At 38.5% G+C, this 26,214-nt stretch overlaps 1 protein-coding gene across 2 annotated transcripts in view; it reads left to right on the top strand.

The window, feature by feature from the left end:
* Nucleotides 1-26,214, top strand: part of GMDS (GDP-mannose 4,6-dehydratase) — a 417,652-nt gene that overhangs the window by 314,720 nt on the left and 76,718 nt on the right. For both annotated transcript variants that reach the window (XR_003534117.1, XM_027682650.1), the window contains exon 8: nucleotides 18,373-18,491. Coding sequence is in view for 1 of the 2 variants with exons in the window: in XM_027682650.1 (XP_027538451.1) it covers nucleotides 18,373-18,491 (119 nt within the window). In the remaining variant the exon portion in view is untranslated. The remainder of the gene's footprint in view (nucleotides 1-18,372; nucleotides 18,492-26,214) is intronic.

Genomic DNA, 26,214 nt, shown 5'->3' on the forward strand with positions numbered 1-26,214 from the left:
TCAGAGCCATGGGTACAACCTCTAGGGCTGTTGTCACCGGGAGTTTTCTGTACATCTGGGCTGAGTTGGGCAGTACAAGGGAAATAAGTAATCTCTCTTAACTAATTTCATTGGAGAGCACTAGGAAATGAAAAACAGTTTTAAGTGCCTACATTTTCTTGTTTGCATTTTCTCATGTCCTTGATTAAAATAACTTCTTTGTGTCAATCCACTCAGAACAGGAGGGTAGTGGGTGCCCTCCAATGTCATATTTAGAACTATGTCATTGTTGTGTTATGCTACCTTGAATTAGGGGCAAGCAAGCAGATGCTATCAGCAGGACTGGGCATGCACTGCAGTGTTAAGACAGCAGCATGTTTCCAGGTTTAACCCTTGCAGGAAGCAATGCGCAATTGTTTTGGCCCTCCAGATCAGCCGTGCTCTGCTCTCAGCCTCTGGTAGGTTAGTCTGCTCTTTGGGACACTGGTGTTGAAGTATCCAGCTGACTGGAAGGGGCAAAGGGTTCCGATGCCAGCATCACATGCACTTGCCTTGGTAGGACAGGAACAGCTGGTGGGGAAACTCACACAAAATTTCGTACTGCTGGTCAGGTGTGTTGGGCAAGGTGTGTTCAGCCTATCCATTTGTAATTATTATCTGTTAGTTGTTGTGCAAGCCAACAGCATTTAAAAGGAGACTAAGAAAACAATCCAAAGATTGTGTTCATGCACAATCTTTCTCCAAAGCTGGTAAGTCTAAACTTCAATTTTTAACATGTAGTTCTGTAAACAAGCCATTTGTTTTATAACATGTGGTTGAGTCTCCAGTATCTAATGAGCTGCAACCTCTGCTTGAAGTTTCCCATGCATTCTGATCCTTTGTAATAACTCCTTCCTGTGTGCATTCCCTGGTTAAATTCAGGCTTGGCCATTCCCTCAGTGATCCAACAGGGTATCTCTCCCTTTGACAACTCCTATTTCAGCCAAACTTGCAGAAATTTAATATTTTTCATACTGATGTTCTTTTGCCAAATTTTGGTGGAAATAAGGCAGTAGGGAATCAGAAGTTATTGGACATGCAACCACATGCATGTAAAGTGCATAAGCCTTGTTTCATCAGTAAACAAGATGAAAAATCTAGTGAAGTGTGTCTGTCTATTTTACAGTAAATATGTAAGAGGAGAGGAAATGTTTTCTATTGTGAACTTGGTTGACTGTACAGTAGAGGTGACTGGGGGGAAATGCAATTTGAAGTATTTATCCTCTTGCTTTCAAAACTGGAGTCCTTAAAAGTGATGCCATGGAAAGCCTTAAATCTGATCTTGATGATAAAAAAGCACATTCCTTTTACCAGATACTAAAGAATGGACATTTTGTTACAATATACAGTCTTAAGTGTGACTTGTGAACTGGTTGATATTTAGTGGCTACTATTTCAATTTCTGTGTCAGTACTATTGGCATACTGTTAAACTGGACATATTAGCCTTTGTAAATTTACTAATTAACAACAGGAGTTTTTCCAAGCATATATTCAGTTGTTGAGCTCTGTGCTTTTGCAGATAACATTTAACAGGATAATGATAAAATTCTTGACTTATACACCTGATAGACAGAGGCATCCTTATGAACCTGTCTAATGGATGCCTGTAATATATGGCCACAACGTCATCATTATTACTTTTATTGTTTCTACTACTACTACCCCTACTACTATTAGCAATTTTCTGATTAGTCTATCTTTTATTTACTGATTAAATCATTCATTCTGTGGTTTTATTAAGACATTTGCACAGTTAGGATATAAGTATTTCTTTGTCACTGATGGAAATAATGGTCTTGGCTCTGCTTTTTGTTACAGTAGTGCAAATCTTGAGTAATTTAATTGTCAATGTAACAGTGCCAAAGAAACAGCAAATTTAGATCCAATGTGTGTTTGCTATTGTCCTTAAGAATTAGTTTACTCTCTTCCATTCATAAATGATGTGTCATTTTAGCAACCGTAATTGCCTTTTGAAACAATGGTTTTGTTGCTTTTTCTAGGGATTTCCCAAAGTTAGAGGAGTGTTTTGGTTTTGTTTAAGAAAATGAAACACAGTTTTAAACCTGGGTCAAATGCCAGAAAATGTTCTCCTTCTCTCCTCCCCCTCCCTCGTCATCTGCCTTTTTCTCTGAGCCTCATGTCAACTCTTTCCTTTAACTGCAGAGCCTTCTTAAAAGGTCTGAGCTTGACGAAACTTCCAGACAGAGCCCCATTTAGTGTACGCCCTGTGGAGTACATTTGCAAAATCAAGGCCTGTGCTTGAGTCTCCTAAATTTTGGGCTGGGGGAAAAAAGAAAAAAAAAGAAACCAGAAGAAGAACAGGCACCTAAGGAAGAGTTATATGTCGCCTTGTGTAGCTGAGTCAAAATAGCAGATTCACTGTATGCTCTTAACCCATCACAAGTGCTTTCACTGAAAGCTCTCCATACAGTGTCTTAAGATGATACATTTACTTTAGCTTCGCAACAGGGAAAACAAAAAGAAACCTTAACTGACCAGCTGTCATGACTCAGTGTCATGTGGCATCTCTGTGTGGTGTTGGTACTAGAACACGTATGTATTTCCCCACGTATATATGCATGAGTTCCCTTTGATGCCTAAGGTTAAATGTGTGTAATAAAGTATTCAGGATCAGGATGTTATCTGTGTTCTGGTTTTCTGATGTTCTCACAATTTTAATCTTAAAAAATAAAAATTCCTCTCACCATATCTCCTTATTTTGCTTTCTGTTCTTTTAATAATTTCATTTTCTCAAAGGCGGAGGCAATAATTTGTTCCTGAATTCCACTGTGATAACTGGCTAGAAACTTTCAGGGGTACCTTTAAAGCTAGAATTAGAAAAGTCAGAATTTTCCTTTTGTGTGGAATTTTTCTCTACATGTGAGACATAGGTTTGTTTCACGTCTGCCAAGTTTAAATCTATTTTAGAAATGTAAACATTTTTTTAGAAGTTTGAATTCAGAGAGCAGTAACATTAACATGTTAAAAGACAAAGTGTTCAAGAAAGTTGAAATTATACATAAATCATACCTTAAACAAAGTTATGCCTTGCTTGCTCAATACAGCAATTATATTGTTTTGATTTTATATGGATAAATGGAAACTTAAACTTCACGACTTCTTGATCCAGTCTCATAACAAGCTGAGTTTTCTAAAAGTCCTCTCTTGTTCTTCCCTTTGTATAATTTAGGGGTAGAGGATGTCAAAAAAAAAAAAAAAGAGAGGGAGAGAGAGAACTGACTTAAAAGCTTCTTCCAGCGCTAGGTACTACAGTCCATCAGCAATGCTACTCTTGCTGAGCTGGCAGCTGCTTCCCTAAGTTCAGAGAGGTCACCATGGTTCCTTTCCTGTTCCTCCTCCAGGCACTGAATTGCTGGGAGAGTTGGAAAAAAAGGCGTCTTCCTTTCTTGCCCTGCACCATAAAGACAAAATCATTCCTCTCTGTCTAGGTCTGTTCTGGTAAGGCATATAAAAGCTTAGATGTGGTACCTTTACCCAGAAATATCTGCAAGTACATTACAGACTAATAATTGACATACCAGGATATGTATATGACATATGAGGATGGATACATAGTGTGCATGTGTGCTCTCCTGTGCATGCTGTACTTGAAAATGCAAGGATTTTCTTCACCATTGACTTGCTGCTTTCTCAAAATACTGTTGCTGATAATTTAGGACGATGCAGACTAATGTATCCAGTTAAAACTTGAGAAGGAGTTAAGGAAATAGAACACAAGCTGAGCTGTCTTTAGTTAAAAAAAAAAAAAATCAGTGTTTATTGTAAGAACTCCATCAGTCTGTCACTCACCATACATATTGTTTCTCACACTGCAGTATGCCCATGGGTCTCCTCCAGGAAAATCAGTCTGGATGAAATACTAAAGTAAATCAGTTCAGTTGCATTCAACTCCAATGTGGGCTTGTGTCAAAACCAGTGTCCTGAATTAGGTAGATAAAAGGGAGGAGTCTCATTCTGACAAAGGATGTGTTTAATGCATGTATAAGTAGATTTGTTGAGTTCACGCCTTTTCTTTATTTGGATTAATTTTCTTATTTGCATCTTCCCAGGAAGCTCTAAAATAAAGACAAAAGCCTATAGCTATAAATTTAGATCTCCTTCCTTGTGGTTCTCATTCAAATATTTGAAGTTAGTTTGATTATTTTTTTGACACAAATATGAATTTTTATCCCTTGTTTTGGCATTTAAAAGGGGTTAGTCTTATTTAGCAATCTTTCTGTGCCAGCTAATCATGTATTTCACATGCTTTTTTTCACCCTAATTATTCACTTACCAGACTATAGCAGCTCTGAACTGTTTATATATAAAGTCTGGTGTTTGAAAGAAAGTAACTTATATTTAAAATTTCCCTCTGTTTTTTAAGTACATAAACTCACATGCAGTGCCAATATATGTCCTTCCAGTATATAATAATAGGGATCTAATTGCACCAGTTTCCCAAGGGACACAAAAGTAGAAAAGCAGAGCCTGCACGGAAAACACCCTTTTTTTCGCCTTTGGCCGTGACAGGCCCTTACACACAGAATGAAATTCCATCCTCACAGAAGTCTATAGCAAAGATTTTACTGACTCCAGGGGGGCTGGATTTGGGCCCACATGCCTGATTTCAGGGTATGATTTTGGTGATGAAGCAATCTGGAGGGAGTGGATAGGAATATTCACTGTCAAAGGAAGATTTGATTCTCATGCATTTTCTCTAGTCTTTCTTCCGTGCTGGAATAACTTTCTCCTTTGGTATATTATTTCATCTTTCTGAGGAAGACTAGAAAAAGAACTGGAAAACCTCAGTGGGAAAATTTGCTTTTTAACTGTGCATGTACAAACTCAGTGGCACCCATGGCAAAGCAGCAGTCCTTCTGTGAAACGGAGACAATTATGACACAAGTAAGAAGCCTGGTTTAGTCTGTTGGTGCCCCAAGATGTGACAACTTGAAGTCATGTTTCCCAGCAGATCATTGCACTCAGAGTGTAGCTAAGGGGCCATGCTAATATTTCCTTCCTGAAGGGAGAGAGCATGGTGGGTTGTCCTTAATATGAACTGCATGAACTTTTGTACCTTTTCCTTTTCTTCTTGTCTTCTCAGAAGGAGGAGTATTTGTCCCAGTATAGCCAAAGCATGCTGTTATGCTGAACTGGCTTATAAACAGCATTTAATAAAGTAAGATTTCACTTTCTAATCTCAAGTTTGTAAGAATAATATGGTTTTCATTCATATTGGACTAAATTAGGTGGTCTCACTTTATTACAACCAATATATTTAATAATACTTTGAAGTGTGAATTCCTGGGTCTCACCAACCCAGTTTTTCCAATAATCAAGATCAGGCGATGAGTTTTTTATTTAATCTCCTGTTTCCCTAGAGTCAGCTGTTATAATCTCAGCCCAAGTGAAAAATTTCTAATTTGCTCCCGATCCTGTTTGTATACAGACAATCAAATCCTTGTTTTGGAGCTATTTGCTGTGGTGAATGCTCCTCTGCTGGAAGATGAGGTGGGATATTGCTGGGTGTGTTGGTCTATCGTTGTGTCTTACCTTGCCCTTGAGTTGCATGGAAAACACTACTGCAGAACAGTGTGCAGATGTTGACATTCCCTCTCTCCAAGTTTTCTTTTTTTCCATTATCCATTGAAGAAATCTAAATAAAACTCTGTATACAGAAGTTATTAAAAAAAACCAAAATGCAAGTTTGAGACTTGGTTGTATTTGCTTTGCTAATGACTGCTAAGCCTACACATGTATGTATTATAATAGTGTTGCATATGAAAGAGTTCACGTTTCCTGATTAAAAAGTTCATATGAAGAAAGAAGTACATCAGTGTTTATCTTCTACCTTCTATCTTCTACTCAGTCCCCTACATAGTCACACACACACTAACAGGCAAAACAGTAACTAATCAGACCTTTTAGAGCTGCCTAACCCACTTTTTGTCTTTATTATGAAACTAAGATTTGGTCAACTGAGGTCAAGTTGTGCACTTAACACAGCTTCCATTATAGTCAGTGAACTCTGTAACAGAGAGTAAAGTCAAAATATAAACAGAGAACATTTCTGCAGCAGCTCTGGGCTGGGATTAACTTGGATCACCTAGTCTTCTGCTTTTAATGAAATTCTCTCCCTTGTATTTTCTTGTTTGGAAGAGAGTCCAAAGTTATCTCATGCTAATTTAGTTAGGCAGTGCCCTCCAGGGATGTCACAGGCCTCCATGACCTCTCCAGAGAGACTCAGCAAAGGGATGAGGAGAATTAAACATTCCTGAGAAATTGCAAAGCAGCAGCCCCCAGAGATTTCGCATACAAATGAGCTCCAGACTAGCTGCCAGAGACCCAAGTCACCTTTTCAGCACTTCCTTGACATGTCTCTGCCAGTCCCATCTGGCTTGATTCAGGGGGTCAGCGTGGGGACTGAGGAGAGGTGGCAGCTAGGGAGGGCAGGATTCAAGGGAGGTCTAACTGCAGTGGTCTCAGGCTTTAGATGTTTCTCTGGGATGTGCAGCAAGATGGTTTTATTCCCTTTCCTTCCCACATGATCTCATGCCTTGGTACTTTTTTTGTGCTGAAAAGGGGAAGAATACTAAGTGAGGAGGTTTAATAATAAGTTTAGTTATTATTTCATCATTTGATGTAACAGTTTGTTTCACACCTGGGTTTACAACTACCAGATGGGTAAAATGCAGAAAATAGTGCAGAATCAGAGAGCTACTTACACTAACATGAACTGCTTTTCTGTCTTTTACTTTGATAGGCTGTAGAACCTAATGAAATTAATTTCACGTGAAGCCAGAATCAGACATGGTTTGCAGGATGAACCCCATTTCTATGGGAAAATATTCAAAGAGTTAATTTCCAAGTTTCCTTCAATTATTTTGCAAAAAGGGAAAAATAAATTTGCTGAAGTTTAGGCAAGAGAGAAAAAAACACCAAGAAACCACTGTAGCTTGTTTATTAGTATCTTGATCGTCTGAGTAGTTTATCACTTGCACCAAAGCAGAAATGTGCACTAACTCAAGAAATGTCTATTTCATTAAGTTTTGGAGTGTGCAATCTAACAATGATTTCTGTATGCTCTCATCCTTACATTTCTTTGCTCCTTTGTTTTTAATTAGTCCAGAGCTAGTCAGTATTAAGGAAGAATATTTGGATTCCCACCTTTCACTGTAATAGTGATATAACAAATAATGCACTTCGTCATGAAATGTCTCTGCTACCCTTAAGTTTCTTACAGCACAGTTGTCGCATAAATATTATGACTCCAGCTTCATAGACATCAAAATTTAGACAGTAAGATTAAACGCTTTATTGAAGGCCCTAAAGAGCATCATTAACACCGGTGAGATCGGGACATTGAAGATGGCTTCTGCTCATCATTTGCTTGGACCAAACTGAAACCAATAAACAGGCTGGACCTAAAGCTGGACCCCTGCAATTAGAATATGGTTTATGGTATAGCTGTTGAAAAAAAGTATACAGAGCAGAGAATTGTGTTCATGTGAAACATGTTTCAGCAGTTGAGTTATAAATCTCTGAGAAGAAGAAGAGAAAAAATGGAATGAGACTTGCACATGGAAACCAGTATATAAGGGACGATGGTGTCATTGTGGTGATAAATCCATTGCATTCTGCAATGACTCATGCCTTTGCCACTATTATTTGCCTGAGAACAGACCTCTGCCCCTTGCCAAGTAATGCGTGTGGGAACACTGTTCCCGGTGTCTGACCTGCGGGGGTTATTCCAGCCTTAATGGCAGAATACCTAGTGTGTGTGGAGTCTCGTTCATGTCCACTGGGGAGGGAGGGCCCTTACTTTGTCTGGATGTGATATGAGCAGTGACTTCTGACATGCATGGAGCAGAGATTTATTGCAAGCAAAAGTTGAAGTGTGATAATGCTACTGGGGTATTCTGTAATAATATGGTAAAACACTTGTCATCACTTCATCTCAGGCAGTGAAAGTCAATTGTATATGCTACACAGAGACAGATAAAAAACATAAGTATACTTAAAACTTCATATGGTTTGCATTTTTTGTAACAGCTCTCCTGACTCTAATATAAGACAGGTTTTAATTTTGTTTTGGGTAAGTAGATGTGCTTACAGTCTCACACCCACAATTCCATGGCTTTAAATAGAATCACTCCCAGGGTGCATAAAAGAACACATGCTGTTATGTGAAGGATTTATCCAGGATGCCAGGATTGTATTTATTGCTGGGAACAAACTGAATAAAATTTTCTATTCCTTTCTGACACAAGCCCATGGAGAGCAGTCGTATCTATGGTTTTAATGCAGATCCTTCCCTTTCCCTGACTTATTTTTTTGGTACGACTAAGTGCTGTTGCAGAAATAATAATTACTAATAACGGTGGAATCAGAATGACCAGAACAAGCCAAGGGAAGGTCAATGTGAAATGTCCTCCAAATGTATTTTTTTAACATTTCAAAAGAAATATTCATGTTGCCTTTTCACATCTGCGCTGCACAGACAGACTTCTAAAAAACATCCTTTGGTTTCTGGAATTGTTTTACTGTTGTCATTTTCTAGCTGAAATTTCCATGCCCCAATTTTAGATGGCATAAACCATGAGCAGGTATCCAATCCTGAGCATGGAGGAACTTGGTCAGAGCAACAGTAATGCAAACACTGAGGCAGCAAGTCTGTGAGGCAGTTTCCTCTGTCCTAGGGCTTGGGTTTAAACTGCCAGACTCTTTGCATAAGCTGCTATATCACATGGTGGCCATTTTGGGTACTGTTGGCCTAAAATTGAACTTGTGACATGAGGTAAAAATAAAAAAGAAAATAAATCGCTCTGTATTTCATTACCGTATCCCTGAGGCATCAAAGTCGTGCTCTTGTCTCAGTCTATACTCAGCCAAGAGAACTTAGCATCAAATTCCAGAATGTTGTCACCTGAAATGTTCTGGTAAAGGAAAAGAAAAAAAAATCCACAGTACCAGGAATCAGAATACTTTAGCATCTTTGTATTTTTTCAGGTGAATTCTTGCTTTTTATAGTGAGTAAAACAGTGCCTGGCATACAATTTTATCACTGCATCATAAGTAACAATGGCATAATCTTTTTTACTTCCAACTCCAGTAAAACTGGAATATAATCAGAAAGTGAGGTTCAATTATGTGTTTAAGGTAGCAGCCTCTTTATTTACACAAATTATCCAGAAAAGTATAACATTTCATTTTTAAGAACCCCATAAATAGTAAATGTTTTCCTCAAGAGAAATAAATTACCATTTCAGGTCAGTTGTTTTAGATTAATATTCAGGAGTGCAATATCATTTGGAAACTGGTAGCAGTCTGAGGAGAATATGCATAATGAAGCAACAACTCTAGAAATTTGAAGGGGAAATATAAATTATAAAATAGATTTTAGGTTAATTTTATGTTATTAACTCAGTCTATCTCCCTGCATTTTTTTAAAATAACATTGTTCATAAATTTTATCTCAGTGCTCTTGCTTTGTTACTGTTACTATTTTAAAGGATTGCTCTTCTTCCTTCCCAGTTATACCCTCAAACATGTATAAACATTATGAAGTGCTGATTTATTATCTCTGAGCCTATCTGCCTGTGCTCTGGCAGTTCTCTGCTACTCTTACCACTTTTTTACAGTATGACTAGTGGTTTAACCTGAGTCAGGGCCCATTACTGGATAGGCACTGGGCAGATTCCTAGGGCAGACCTACAAGCCTTGAGTGGAGAAGCTAGCAAGCTGAAGAGGCAGGTTGGAGATCAGTAGTACTTTGATCCATAGGTCATACTGTTCCTCTGACTTCCATCCAAAGGAGCACCCCAACGTGTGCTTAGCTGTAAGTGTCTGAGCAATCCAGGAAAGAAACAGGAGGTAAACAGGTGTCAGAAGCAGGAACTAGGACCTTTTTATAGTCAAATGTTGCACTGTAAACAATTTGTGATCAATATCTACATTGTGATCGTTATTTTGCGGCTGATAGTTTTGCTCCAGTGAACATGCCAGTACTTGACTTGAAAGCCTAGTCTGTTTTCTTGTGGTTAGATCATGGCCCCAACCAGCCCTTCCTGGCATGGGTCCCTAAGACTTCTCTGCCCTCACCACAACCTGGGTACAACCCTTTACTTTAGCGATGAGTAATCCTGTTAAATGGGAGTCTGCTGCTTTGTGAAGAGGTATTTTGTCTTTCATTCATATAAAAATAGTAGGGAAAATTAATTCTGTAAGGGTAAAAAGGGAGGTGGAAATGGGTCAAATATCTTTTGGAATTGTCTGCTAGGTGGAGCCTGAGAAACATGTATTTGTTCTATATTCTTGACCACGTAATACGTAATACAAATCTGAGTGGTTAAAACTCACACATACTTTCTGCAATTTGAATTTTTCTTTTTTTTTCTCTGTTTAGCTTTGAATTTCTTTCCCTTTCTCTTAAACAAAATTTAAGGCAGCTCTTTCTTAGCAATTGTGACAATATCCTCCAAAATTAAAACTAAAGAAACAGAGCATATATGCATCCTTTCTCTATCTTTTCGTTTAAGTTGCTTTGTGTCACACATGTCACTTCCAATCTAACCATTTGAAGAATAAACAAACCATTGTGAACCTAAAAATCTGTTCAAAATGTTTTGGCAGGAAAAAAAGACTATATTAATTTTCATTGTTGGTGAGGTTTCCCAACAAGCAGCTTTACTGTTTCTTTTTTGCCTCCAGCTAGCAACTAAAGATCAGTTATAAAACTGTATACAAATACTTCCACGTATTGAAAGAACAATATTTTGACATTCAATGACACAAGAAAAAAAAAAGTAATCTAGTTTTTGATAATACAATGAGAACTTTGTGTTCAACCAAGGTGCATGTGAGAAACATCATGTTCCATTAACAGGGAAGGCTGACCTTTAAGGTTTATCTGGATTATAATTCCTGTGGTTTTTATTAATAAAACTGCCTACTAAAGTTTCACGAGTCCTCCCTGAGATCTGTAAAACAATTGGCCTATCTGCTTACAAGAGAAGAGTTAGTATTTCCTAGTATTTCCTACAGATGTGAGGGCTTTTGTTTCAGAAGACATTGATACTGTTTTCCTTTGAGATGCTCCACAAAGATTATCAGGTATTTTATTATCTTAGTAACTTTATAATTGTTGGATTATTACCTTCAAATGTATCAGCTATACTCTTTTAACTTGAAAGAAAAAATCATGGCTCTGAACACAGTTCAGCTCTGAACAAGTTCACATCTAGAGCCAAACCATAGGATTTGACTAAATCAGCAAGCATACTTCAAATTGCTTCTGTGACAATTTATCAACTGTAACTTTGAAAATCTGTGAGAAAGTTTATAAAATGAGTCACAAAATACTATCTCTGTACCTATACTCTGGGAGACTTGTTGTTTATTTACTTTCTTGGGATTCTTAAGATACATTTTCCATTGTTTCTTATCAAATGATGTGTTTTTTCTCTCAGAGGAAAATGTTTTCATCTCAAATCTGTTCTCATTTTATATTTTTTCTGTCAGTGATGTCTATGGTTTGCAAATGTCTCTCTTCTGAATGGAAGCAGCTGCCATGTCACAAGTACTCAATGTCTCCTCTGCATGAGTAGAAAGGGCAACGCTGAAGGAAAAACTTTGTACACAGACTTTGTAGTCCTTATGTTCAGCATTATTCAGTTAAGGTAGAAGCATATCAAAATATATTTAAACTGATGAGATCTGATAGATACTTAAATGGTGTTCAGAAGGTTTTTTCCATGAATGGAGGTTCCTTGAGCAACAGAACTTGCACCAACACTGTGATTTTTGGTAATCTGAGAGAACAGGATGATGACTCTTCAGACGAAAGGAAGAGGCATGTGTCCTGCACTTCTTGGACAGTTCCTCTTTTGCTGTACGTTTTGAGAGGGGGTTGAACATTTGAAAAGTGTCACTCGTTGCAGTGATAGACAATGACCTTAACATCAGTTTGCCTTTCAAACACAAACTGTAACAGCATAGTAAGGTTCTTACTTAATGGGTGTGCACCCTTACTTTTTAAGTAGCTGTGCAAGAAGGGTTGTAATTTAGGGGAAAAAAAGCACAGCAGTACATTGATTATGCATACTCCCACCATATTCCTGCTGCCACTGGCTTTCTGGGAGTATTGGCATGCCTGGCAGCACATCCCTGTGGTTTTCTTTGGCAAGAGCCTCCTTGCTGTGCTTGCCTTGACCTATAACATTGTCAGAAACAAGTACTACAGTCATTACTCTAGACTGAACTCCCATTGTGGCAGGGAGCATGGGATCATGCCCAACACTTTTGTATGTTGACTCTCAGGCAAAGACAGCTTACACTTAACTCTGATCACAAGACTTTTTTGCTGCACTTTAGCTTCATTAGTGTTTTTCAGCCATGTGTGCTATGCCTCTGTTGTTGTGTGCAGAACATGTGTAAAGAGATCTTTTTTCCCTGTTGTGTATTATATGTAGGTATCACTGTTTCTTTAGATAATCTCCTTATATAACACCCTCTCATGCCTACCGGGTACACCCAGTACACACCTATGCTTTTAACAGTTGCTGAAGTCAATCAGATGTGGGTGACACAGCCAGCGCAGCACCTTTTCTTCCTTCTGTGCCTCTCCAAAAGTAAGTAAATAGATAAACTGGAAGTCAGTTTGGGTTCAGAGCTCTGAGTCAGCGTCCCGTCTCACTTTTCTAAGGCACAGTCATCAGCTGTGGTCAACTCTGTAGCAGCTTGAGAAACCACAGCCAGTCAGCTGGGTTGTGTCAGGAGCAGCCGGGTGGTGGCATCTGGAACTGCTTCACATCCCAGGCAGGCAGGAAGTGCGTGGGCATGACATCTCCCCAGGTCGCACAGCATGGAAGATGCCGAGCAGCTTCTTTCATGCCAGTGCAATTGAGTAGGGACAATGCAGAGAGGGAGGTGGTACAATAGCCCTGTCTTTTGTAGCGCAAATGGAACAGTCCCTCATGATGCACACAGGAACAGCAGTCATGCCAGGCCTTTGTGCTCGCCATATGGGGAGAAGGTTCTCCTTTGCTGCCACATCCCTGTAAAGGCTCATCATGCTTTGGCCCAAAATGCTCAATTCTCCTTCTCAGTAGTAAACCCAGCAGGATAGCAACGTTCGGGATCACTAGAGAGTACCATATCCAATCCACTGAATGCTTCTGCCCACTTCTAGACAATGGAGCATGGAATACTGTAAAGACAGAATTTCTTTAAATGGTGATAACGTACTCTTGGGTCTCTCCAGGTGGTGGTGTTTTCTGACTTAGTCAGAAATTGCTCCCTGATTGTTGACAGATTTGAGGTAACCCATGCCTTCTGCAAGTGATAAGTAAGTAGAACTAGGCATTCACCAGTGTCTGCTTCTTTGTCTCTGAAACTAACAGACAATGCACCATGCATCAGGCTACAACTATCTGTTCCATCTCCTAAAATAAACATTACTGATTTGGTTTGATTTTTTTTTCTCTGTGTGTGGCAATTATAAAGAAGTCAGAATGTCTCTGCATAGCACCTAGAGATATGTAAAAAAGACTTTTTTTACAGTTTAGGGCTTGGAAAAAAATGCTGTGTAGCACTGCAGGGCAAAAGTAACTAGTACTAACAGGAACATTTTCAGTTCATCCCATTGTGTTCAGTCGTATCTGTTTCGGGTCTTGAATTAGATGAGACATATGAAAAGTTTTATTCTCTTGAAAAAAAAATTATCTTTTATTTCTGAGAAAGTTGGATTTGTATTTTTTTTTTCTCTTGAATACAAATGTGCCCATTTTAACAATATACAGTGCTAGAGCAGACAGTGACATAAAAGTCTCAAATATATAGAGTTAAACATAACCTCAACTACCGGTCTTTGTTATCCATGGATGACAGCCCAGTTAATAAATGTTTTCGCACTAGGATGCTGAACTGGGAGTTAATGTTGAAACACATCTACAACATACTCCAGATGCTCAAGACAAGCAGACACATCACAACCATAACAGCAGTGGCATGCACACAGTGTACCTATATGGGAGTAGATTTAGTCGAACTTGGGTTTTCCCACTCACTAGCCCAGGTGCAAAACACTGTGTAAGCAAAGAAATTTGGGCAGGGAGAAGACTGGCTCATATTTTGGATATGTTGCTTGAAAACGGTGCTTACTACTGGCAGGCATTTATATGGAGAAAAGGAAAGAGGGAAAAGATGAAAGAGGAAAGATTTTGGCAGAGGCTGTAGTTCAGGCATGCAGAACAGATATCCTAGTCCACATAATCATAAAAGTGTGTCTACTTGCTAGACTTGCTATGTATCTCTTTCCAGTTAGGTTCTGTCTTTAAATGTAAATGACATAGTATTGCCTTTAGACTTTGTGACTCACTAGACCAGAGCCAAAAAGAGTTCAAATATGAAAAATGTTTTGTTACATTTGCCATTAAAGGAACAGTCTTATTCTAAGACAGTCGAAACCTGAATTGTTTCCATGGTAGTTTTCTCCTCTTTTTCAACATCTGTCCATGTTTTGTTATCTGGATTGAGCATAACATTAGGGAGAAGGTGGCAGAACTGAACACAACTAATTTCTTTACTTATCAGCCCATCAAAAAAAGCCTTTACAAAGAAATACAGAAAAATCCATGATTCTGCATTTCTGCAGCAGAAAAATTCCTAAAATATATGACCTTGCGATGGTTAAAAGATAGCCAAGAGCCGAAGCTGGGCAATGTTTTTATCCCAGTTCAGCCATGTCATGGGTCATGTGGTTCAGCATGTGAACAGGAAGGTGAGAATGGGTGAACTTTTGCCTCAGTTGTGCAGTCCATCAGAGAATAAATGGAGCAAATCACTCTGCAGCTGTATCAGGAGGTGAATGGCTGAATACCTCTCACACAGAGGCCTTTGTGTTCTGGACATGATCTAGCATTATGATGGGACGCACTAGGCTGAGGCTTTGTAGCAATTACTAACCCATTATCACGCTAGAACATGAGATCATTTATCTTCTAATTCAGAGTGTCACCTGTTCTTCATTTGCCAGTCAATAACCATTAATTACTTTCAGTGGAAATTTAAACAAAGCTTTTCCCCTCTGTTAAAACCAGTAAGCCATTCAGTAATGATAAATAAACCTAGAGCTGTATCTCCCCCTTTCCTCTCATTCTCAGCCTGGAGTCTGGTACAATATGAATTCTTAAAGGAAATGCCTAGAAATTGATAGGTCAAGGGCCTTTATTAGTCTGATGTGGGGGGAAGCACATTCCTGGCACTTGCTGTAGGGAAAGCATATCGCTACTGCTTGTACACATACGTCTCATTGGTTGTCATGGGCTGCACCTGTGGAAATACAGATTTGACTGTGGAACTTAAAGTTTTTTCTCTCTTCTGGCTTACCTTGGCATTTTTTTACAGACTGTTCATGCAGACACATTCAAAGCAACAACATTTCATCGCCCTCCTCGAAGCAAAACAGAACTCTCGCTTACTTTGTAAATTTTAGCATGTTAATTTTTTTTATACCTGGTTGGATTGAGGTAACTGTAACTGCCAACAATTGTGAATGCCAGAAAAAATAAAAGAATCATCAGTGATAGATTCTCGAGTAATCATTAAGTTAAACATTCTTTCCTGGTAGGTTTTGAGGCAAAAATTGCTTTTAGCAACTCTATCTGCATTGTTTGATCATTGCTAAGTTGATTCTGTAAAAATTTACTGCAGTTTAAGTTGTATTTCTAAGACAGTGATTGCTTCCTTTTTGAAATAGTAGACTAGAACTGATACACCCAAATGCATAAAACCTGTTGGACCCACTGTCAGAGACTGGGTTTTGTAAGTATTTTGGAGCTGTCTCCTTTGATGTAGGGCATATTTTATAATAAAGAGAAACTTTCAATGCTATTTTATATTAATATGCAAAAGGAATGCATAAATATTTTAAATACTCACTGGATTGTTGAATGTTTTGGCATAAGCACCCGCACTAAAATTGTGTCTAATGAATTACAATACTGAGATGTTTAAAAGTGGGGAGGGGCAAAAAATTGTTGGAAGTCTGATCCTGCTTCTGTTTAGACATTTTAATACCACTTTACCAAAGGTCATAGTAAACAGCAGGTGCTTATGCTACTATTGCATATTCGGTCAACCCATGTAGCATTTGGGGGTAAGGGGTGATTTTTACCAATCAATGCAGTTATGTTGTCACATATCTCTCAAATTTAACTGACACTACAGTGCCAGGATAAGAACTTGAGTTCATTATATATGGGAAACATCCACTAAAGTCAGGAGGAGAACCACTGTTAGTTCTGCCTCTGTCTGATTGTTTAATCTTGGAAATCCTTTTTTGCTCAAATAATGCCCTCTCATATGAGGAAGCATGTTGTTTTCAGCTGGACTGCTTAATGAAAGCTGAAGGTCTGTGAAATTAGGGACCAGGCTAGGAGAAACAGAGCTATCAACCACCCATTTTAGATATTCCTGTTACCTTTCTGTGCAGCTGCTACAGCTGTAAATTCTGCAAGCTTGTCCAGTCATGAAGAAACAGGAGTTGGTGATTTACAGTGACCTCTCAAATCATCAGGGAAACCCCAGTGCTCCAAGAAAGCTCATATGAGAGAGACAAGTTAAGACATCTCCTCCCCACAAGAGGAGTTTCATTAGCCAGTTGGGTATTTCTGCGTCATTGGTTAGGATGTTCAATCCTGGAAAGGAAAAATAAAGTTGCTACCATTGTCCTGCCCAGCAGGTCATCTCCCTAAAGCACAATTAATGTCAAGGACTTACACAGCAGTTGCCCAAAACCCACCCTTCCATGCACATTCAAGAAGCAAAAGGGTTCAAAAGGAACATGTTAATAAATTCTTGTCAAAACTTTGGAAGATGCATAAAATATTAACTGGGAAAAAAATGGCTTTCAAATAGAACCATTTAAGTGGAATGTATCGCCTTGCTATGCAGGACACTGATTTATTAAGAATAGGAGGGAAAAATTGAATATTTCAGGTGGTATTTACCAAGAGAAACTGAGCTGTCCCAAAGCTTTTATTAATCTGATTTGCAGAGTATCCACTACCATCAAGGGACCTACTAAAGTTGTTTTCTTTAAAGCTGATGTGAAGAGGTCAATGCAAATAGCATTGTGGATTACACTGTGAGAGGATGACAGTCCTTTTTACCATATGGAAAGAGAGTTGCATTATTTTGTTTTCCTTTTTTGGTTATTTATTAAATGAGGATCATGCCATACAGGTATTCCCTTTTCCTCGCCAAAGGAAATGAAGCGTTTGCATCATTCTGATTGATCTAAAGTAATAATTATTCTGTCCACCTACAACTCCTATGCAGTCAAATAGTCCAGTCACTGCGGCAGTGCCTTTCACATTAGAAAACTGAAATGTACCTGCCACCATACCTTAGACAAGTCACACGTGTCTTTGCATGCTTCTTTTTCCATCTGTTTTCTGTTTTTCATGCTGACTTAGCTGGCCAGGCCTCTGAGATGGCGCTCATCCATCATTACATTTTTGTGGGAGGGGGACTCTGTGAAAGACTGCTGCAGGAATTAAACCTGCTCCCCTGAAATGCAAATATGTTGACAATCCCATGAAGTGTTGCTTCAAAACATATTGCGAACCTTTTGCTGCATGAACAGTTCTCTGAAAGTTATGTTAATGGTTGTCTCACTTTTCCACCAGTGTTTTCTGTTTTCCTGTGTCAAAAGAAAAAATTTCTTCTACAATGCTTTAGTATGTAACATTCAGCACATATTCAGCAGGAAAAACAGATTAATTTGGTCAAATATGCTGTTAAATATTCTTAGTTACCTTTTAAACTCTTTTACTCTTAATTAAAATCTTCACTTGGGCAAAACAAATGTGACAGAAGAAAGAGAGAAAAGGATCCATATTTTCATGCTTCAGTGTATTTAACATCGTTCTGTAACAGACAGACAACAGCACTCTGGACTGAAACATTACAAAATTTTGTTCTTTTCCCCATATCAATGTCAATTCATGCAGTGCTTTAAACAAGTGAATCCACACTGTTGAGCACTAAACCAAGACTCAATGTTCAAAAGTAAACATATTAAAGTCGCCCCTGCAGAAACCCCTGCTGTGAAACAAATTGAAAATCAAATACAGCATTGTTTTCTGTAGTAAGAAATAACTGAACTCTTTTTAGAGTTGCACTGAACTGGTTAATAGCCACTGTGTAAGGAAAGTGCTAATTTCCCCAGCTTGGGATGTGTGTGTGTACGTCTAGTTATTTCCAAATCAAAAATGCAGTAATACAATATCGTGTACCAAAGGGGCCACTTACATGTGCACTGAATCTGACTTTGTTTACCTTTCTGCAGGCCATGTGGCTGATGTTGCAAACCGATGAGCCTGAGGACTTTGTCATAGCTACTGGGGAGGTCCACAGTGTCCGTGAATTTGTGGAGAAGTCATTTAAGCACATTGGGAAAACCATCATGTAAGTACAAAGATGAGAGAGCAGCCACAGGTTGAACATTTCTAGCATGTCACATTTGCTGTCTTACAGAGTATTGTTTGTCTACATTCTTCCTTTTCCCCCCCCTCACTTTCTAATAGTAACACGTGAGACCTTCCAGGCACAAATGACTGCCACAGTGGATATGTCTAGTGTTGCCCTCTAGATCACAAGTAAAAATGTAAGTGGGTTAGTCTTAATTTTTTAGTCAAAGTCTTCACTTGCTGTTCTCCCATTCACTCCCTGTCTTGGGGGCAGAGATGCCCCTCCAAAGATGGGCACTGTTAGTGCTGTTCATCCCCCTCCCACGAAAGGGGCTTTTCTGCCCAATTCTTTATTTTGTGTCCCTAGATCCCCTCAGTCCTGCTCCCATCCTCTGTGATCTGAAGAGGTGACACCTGCCAATACTATTCTTTCCACACGACAGCCTGTCAGCCACACTACAAGATTTATGTAGCAAACCACTCTACTTTCCTATTAGCTCTTCTCCTTCTAAGCCATAGAAATCTTGAGCAGTGGGTGCAGAATGTTTACAATGCATATTCCACATAGTTTGATTGAAAATACAAAATTCCTTCTCAAGGCCATATAATAAAACCAGGATGGCTTGGTGAGTGCTTTCTGTAATTTATATTTTTATTGTTTATTATTTTTTCAATTTCCCTCCTTCTGTATCTTCTCTGGGCCCCATGCATCAACATACCAATCTCAGCTGGAAAAGGGAGAGGAAAGCCACAGGCTCTTCCATGACGCTAGCACCGGGGCTGTTCCTCGGGCCATCAAAGTCACTTGTGCAGCTGGTGAACTTTTGACAGGGCCAATAAGTTTTACTTGGGAACAAAAACTTGACAAATTCAATAAATATGCAGAAGTGCACAGATATATACAATATTATTTGAACAGCCAGTGGGTGGCTGGGAGGTAATAACATTTTCTTCTCAATGAGTTTTTAGTCTGGTTTCAATTTTTGGCATCAGCTTCCAGAAAAAAAATTCTGATGAGGGAGAGAGAGACTGTATTAACAGTATTTCTAACCGAAAGGATCAGTTTGGGGAATAAGTTTCTCTCCATAATTTTAGCATTTCTTGATAGCGAGATGTCCCTGTGATCACACAGTTAATGCCTTAAACACTAGTGAGGTTTGAGAGGGTAAAGAGGAGTTAGTAGGAGCTCTAGTAATAGCTTTGTCTTTCTTATTTTTTCTTCACTTTTTATACTTCTGTTTCTTGTATTTATAAGCTAATTCACCCTAGTAAGCATGGATAAGAAAATGCTGCAAATTCAATTGCTCCATACAAGAAAGAATTCTAGTGATTTTGAGAACTACTTTGCCCCTGTCTAGTATTGTTTATTATCAAAGCAAGAATGAATGTTTGGTAAACAACTTCTTTTTTTAAAAAATTTTGATTACCTACAATTAGAAAATTATACATATAGGTTGGTACCTATCTGAATGTCTTTATTTGCAGTGGTTCCCCACATCACAGTTTCTTTTGATGTTAGTAAATTTATCCATTAGTTTAAAATTAAACTCCCTGCTTTAGAGTTGGCCTAAGAAGTCTCAGCATTTCCCAAGAGCGACAAATCCACATGTATTTTTCAGAAAGCAAATTAAGCCCTCAAGAAAACCTAAAGGAAATAACAAGTCCACAATAAAAGTGAAAGTACTTTTATGAATAGCTTCTGTTATAGAGGGGATATTAAAGGCTTAGTTTAGATTTAGTTGTTCCTAACACTCCGAATTTTGTGTCCTGTTTAATTTTTGCTCACATATGGCTCTATGTGGTGGACTGCATATCATTCATGTTGGTGTTTACTGCAGTCAGCGTTTCGATTGAATCAATCAGTCACAAGTTGCTCTCTTAGAAAAACTTCACAGTACGACTCCAAATGATGAGGTAGGGCAGGTATTTTCTGTGTACAAAGGCATAGTTGATTTTTTAATTACTAATCAAAAAAAGTAATTTTCAAAAATTGTATGAGAACTCACATGACACTGAATGACGTGGATTTTCAAGAACATAAATTACTTTAGAAATGGGGGCTTGACTCTTCTGAAATTTTTCTTTCTTGTGAACAAGTTATTAATTCCTTACGCCATTTACAGTGTATAACTGCACATATGGAGACTAAGGTGACATTTAAATGCTAATGATAATTTTGTTGCTGATCATTTTGGCAATGGTGCAATTCTGAACATTTTGGATATAGTCTGTCCAGATAAACCAGCCATTCTTTCCTGTGTTCTCAGGGTGGGAATAATGTCTCAACACACCCACTATTCATCTTTCAAATTGCACTAGATGTAAAATATTTCTCAGGATTTGGAAAGTTTTGTTAAGAGGCTCCACAATTTTTCTAGGTGTCAGCCTGACCCATGCTTTTGCAGTGCATACACACACAGACACACTCTCCTTGCCCTCTCTGGCTTCTTGGCCAGCCAGTTGGTAACCTCTCACATTCTTTGAAACCCCCAACAGCTTTCCATTCCCACCTCCTCCAGTTTGAATATATCTTCTTCAAGGAGTAACCTGGCAGCAAAATCCTCCTTTTTAGCATTGTGGGACGCCAGTGGTGAGTCCCATTGATCTGTTACTTTACAATTTATGAGGCACCCAAGAAGCAGTACACCAGAGTGCTATTGCTAAACAATTTCCTGTGGGGATGGCTGCTTTCTTCATATCTCCCTTCCTCAGAGTTGTGTTGAGTTGTTTGGGGTTCCTGCGGTTTTTTTGCAGGGCTACTGGTATTATGAAATTCTGCAACCTCAAAAACTTATCTGGGAAATTTCCACTGCTATAAGTGATGGCACAGCCTCCCAGGATTGCTGTGCAATCTGCCTTTCAAAATTGATGGTATGATGGAGTAAATGACCAGGATGGATGTCGTGGCAAACAATAGTTGGCAGAACTCGTGCCACATCTGAGAACACTGGGCACATGTGCAGGGACTCCTAACTCTTTGTGCTTTGTCGGGGAAAGTTATGTGAAATCTTAGCTGTCACATCGTGATATTGCAGTAGAGAACAGGAAGAAAAGCAATCCTGGCTTTTCATCAACCAACTAAAAATATGAATTTTATTTTTTTAGGTTTTTTGTCTTCCTAACAGTTCACATTAACTTGTACAGCTGAAAATCCAGGACAGCCTAAAAAGTCTTTCCAAGAACATAACATAATATTCTGTTCTAGCCAGTCATTAGCACATGTCAGGACTATGTCTTCCAGCCAAAATCAGAGAGAGAGAAATTTTACTACATTTTTGTAACTGATGAAATGTACAGCTGCAATGAGGCTGATTCTCTCTCTGAAATTGACTGTAAACTGTACACAGAAGTTTATCTAACTTGTCTGGTTTTTTTCTTCTAACATTTCTTTTTCAAGGGAGAAATTTCAAACTATATTTATACAGTCCTCTGAATCATTCAAATTCAGTCCTTTGTACTAACAGGAAAGCCTCAGAGCTACAAATATTTTCCCTTGTAAGGATTACATTTTTTTTCTTTTACTTTCCCTTCTACTTATTACTAATTAAGTAGTACTTGGGGGAAACACTTCCCGCCTATAATTTGAACTACAGCAGGGTACACGAAACAGGCAAACACTTGTCTTGACTAATTTTCTGTCATTAATCTTATTAAATTAGAACAGGATTGCAAAGATAGCCTGAAACCACTACAGCACTCAGAGATCTTCGCAGACTGCTAGAAAGACTGCTGTCTGCAAATGAGGAAAGTAGAAAAAAAGAAAAAGAAAAGAAAAAACTGTTCAAGCTGCAGAAAGATTTATTGCGGGTTTTATTAATATAAAAATACATGCACATTTGTTACAGAAATAGTCATTGCTTGCAGGATCAGAATTAATTCAGAAAAAAAATTAATATTTTACTCCAGTCATTTGGCTCTACATACAAATTTTATCTTAACTAACGTGCTAGTTGGTCTTATAAAAGATCACCTTAAAAAGGGGAGGTTTGCAGATAAGCTATAAGGTCAAATGAGGTGAACTACTAACAGAAGTGGAGCAGTGGCCTCTTCGGTGGCAGTGAAGGTTGAACTGAAATTTAACTGAGGGTGGAGGGTTTTTCTGGTTTGTTTGTTGGTTTGGGTTTTTTCTTTTTACCCTGAAGTGGAGGGTTGGGTTCCAGAAACACATGAGATTTGAAGGATTGCTGTGAGAATGGAAAGCCAACAATATGTTAATAATGGTGCTGTGGGGACATGGAAGAGGAGCCATCAGAAGTCATCAGCAAAACAGCTGCTATTTCCAGTCTGGTTTGCCCACCAAAAAGTGCTGGCTAGCTAGTGCTATGTGTTGTATTTACCAGCTCAAGAAACTCAGACACTTTCAGATAAAGAAGAAGGGAACAGGATCTCATGCACGAACTGGAGGCATTTTGAAGAGAGTTGAAAGGAACCCAACCAGGTTGGTGAAGAGTGCTGGCCTGGGTGAACACACATGAGCATAGGTCCTTGCTTAGGACTGTACCATTTTTGTCACCATTCTTGATGCAGAGTATATATTTTAGGGAGCATTTAATCCACCTCAACTGGATAATTGACTCTTGCAGCTGAGCAGGCTTTTATTACTTTCTTATTGATATAAGGTTTTATCTGTAGGCAGACCCAATAATAGTTCTGTTTCACAATTAAAATTAAGGCTTGAAGACTATAAAAATTTAATTATCTGATTTTATACTTCATAAGAGGTATGACAGTTTCTTCTATACGAAGACTGGGTGAGAATGAAATATGGTGTTTCATGGGAGATTCCATATTCCCCGCCCCCAAAATTAAATTAAAATATTTCTTGCAAATGCAGTTCAGGAAAATATCTGATTTCACGTAAGCTGGACATACATTTAAAGAAAGAATAACTGAAATAGAAGTTTTAAATCCATTCGAAAGAAAAAAATCGATTCTGAAGATGTCAAAGCATCTCCTTTATATACTATTAATATAATTTTGTTTCAGGTTGACACTAATGTAACTTACTTGAAATTACAGCTTTTCTCTTCATAATGCTTTGATTTTCGCTGAAGCATTACTATTTCTTCTCAACTCCAAATTTCACAAACTGGAGTGAAGGGATGGAGCTTCAAAAGCTTTCCAGTTAACTGGAAATAGGTAAAAGAAAAAAAAAGAAACAAAAATAGGGAGCCTAGCATGTATTCTTTTTTTAAGTCTTGTTCCATGGGGAATTACAATTTAGATTTTTGAAATTTGAGCTTGACAACGCTTGCACTACAACAACTATAGCATTTTTTTAACTGTGTTTGTCTAGTGAAAAAAGCATTGAAGAGCTGATTCACCAGAGCTTTTGAAAAAGAAATTTTAGGTACATTCCTTTATGGAATACTTTTGATTTAAGCACAAGGTTGTGGTTACGCAATCCCTATATCCTTGATTGCTTTGATGCGTCAGAGCTGCTGGCAAGGTTGGTGGTTGAGTTGGTGGCAAATGAACATATGAAGAGTCATACTTAAAGTTTTCCTTCAAAAGATTACTTGCAAAAGATATTAATGGTCTGTTATATGGTGTCAGTTTTGCTGTTTATAAAGTGCCAAAAGAGAATGAAGTGCTTTGGATTAATTTTGCATGCAACAGAAATCAGGCCACAGATCTGAGAAGTCTACACAAATGGTATATCATATTACCTGTGGAGGAAGAGCAAAATTTTCCTAAAATTTTATTTTTATTTAATTTATTGTTCATTTTTAAATGTAAAATTATTTTCTATGGCATATATTTCATTTTAAAGGTCTACATGATTGTCTTATTTTCCATAAAGAGGCTGAGCAGCTGTAGACATTAATGGTTTTAAATATTTTTTTAAATACCATCAGTTCTGTTTCTATGTAAAGATCGAACAGGACATGAAGTGCATATACTTGTTCAGTTTATCTGTGCTTCTGTGAAAGACTTCATTTTTAGTTGATTTCATCACCACCACAAAAATATATGTACTTTGCCTTGTTTGCTTCTCAATTACATCCGTTCAGACCATTTGGTCCATTGCAGTGCTATTGCCACCACTCCTCAATTATCCTGGCTCCCCTGTTTCCTTCCCTGCCCAGCTCACACTCCACCAGGTGGGTACTCCTGCTTTTCATCCTTACAAAATTCTCTATACCTGTGGATGTTTTCGTAGCTTGAAGCTTGTTCTCTTACTGAATAGTTATAGGTAATGAAAAATAATTGGAATCTCCAAAGTTGTAAAACACAAGGAGCATTCATCACTGCTGATAATAAGTATTATGATATTAGTGATCTCCAGATATGGAATTAGCCTTAAAGTAAATGCAATCCATCCCTCTGTAAATCCAGAATTTAAAAGCTCTTGAGGTGAAGAAGTTTTCAAGCAAGTAAACTTGCACATGCATTTGAAATGTAACTAACTTAGTTTTATGGGAATTTCTGAGGTTCTCGATAGCAGTGGTATCCACCATAATCAACAAGTGACTATCATTCTAAGCAATCCCAAAGCACCCATCTCCAACAGTGAGGCACTCAAGTTGGAAGTGTAGATGCAAAGGGCATCAAACTTGCTTTGTCAGTAGCAAGTGCAGAACATTCTGGCCTATGGCTGATCCACCAGTTGTGACAGCAAACCCATCCTTTGCTTCAGTGAGACAGTTAAGCTACACAGTGTGGGGCAGGCAATGGCCTTGCTGTAGAGGCTTGTTGTCTGCAGGACCAGCATTTTGTGAAAAGCCTCCACTAGGCCAGCAGGTAGCTGGTAGCTCTGGGCTTTGACACCAGCTGGGGTTTGGGGGATCCACTCCCCATCATCTATCAATTTAGCCCAGTCCTGATTAGCCAAACTTACTTCAGTGTTTCCCCCAGGTTACACAAGACTCTTTTCTTGCCTATGTGGGCATTGGCCCTAAGGAGCAGAGATTGGGTAATCTGTGGCTGGAGCTATCTAAAGCCACAGCAACACAGGGGTTCCCCACGCCTCTTCCACCATGCTTGTGCTTCAAAATAATTTGGCATGACATCCTCCAGTTAAAAATTCTGACTGCAATTTGACTATAAATTAAGGAGGGGTTTAGTGGTTGTGGTTTTTTTCTCTTTCTTTGTGATTAGAGAGGGGAGGGGGAGTTGGTTGATGAAATGGATGTCTTGGTGCTGGTGTCAGCCTGGCCCCTGCACAGTCCCTTTTATCGGCATTATGGTGTCCCCAGCTGTGAGCATAGAGGTGCCAAAAGCAATTAGAAGTGCAGCTATCAAACGTTTCTTTGTTCACAATGTACTTTTCTTGTTTTTTTTTTTTAACTTGTGAACTTTTCACATTACTGGGCTGAACAGAACGGGTGGAGATTTCTTCTTAAGCTATTTCTATTGTTATATAACTTTGATAGCAACATTAAGTGAGTCTTTACTGGCTCGACTGAGCCTTCTGGAGCCTGTTGGGTGTTAAATGGGGTTCTCTGCTCAGTGACCTCCAACAACTGACGTCTCCTGATCTAAGCACTTCCTGTTGTTTTACTGGTGACGGTTAGTTTTCTATTAAGCTCATTTGAGTCCTGCACATCTTTACCCTCTGCCCTTTAAAGGGAGGGGCTAATGTTAGTTTTGGCTTCTGAATGAAAACTTTGCAGTTCAGGCTTAAAACAGAGCAACTGCAAAAAAGAAAGAAGGAAAATTTAAATTATAAATCATCTTTAGCATCATAGCATGACCATTAACAGCTGACTTCACTGTCA

Source organism: Neopelma chrysocephalum, unplaced genomic scaffold (assembly GCF_003984885.1).
Source record: "Neopelma chrysocephalum unplaced genomic scaffold, ASM398488v2 Primary Assembly neopelma1_22b, whole genome shotgun sequence".
NCBI lineage: Eukaryota > Metazoa > Chordata > Aves > Passeriformes > Pipridae > Neopelma > Neopelma chrysocephalum.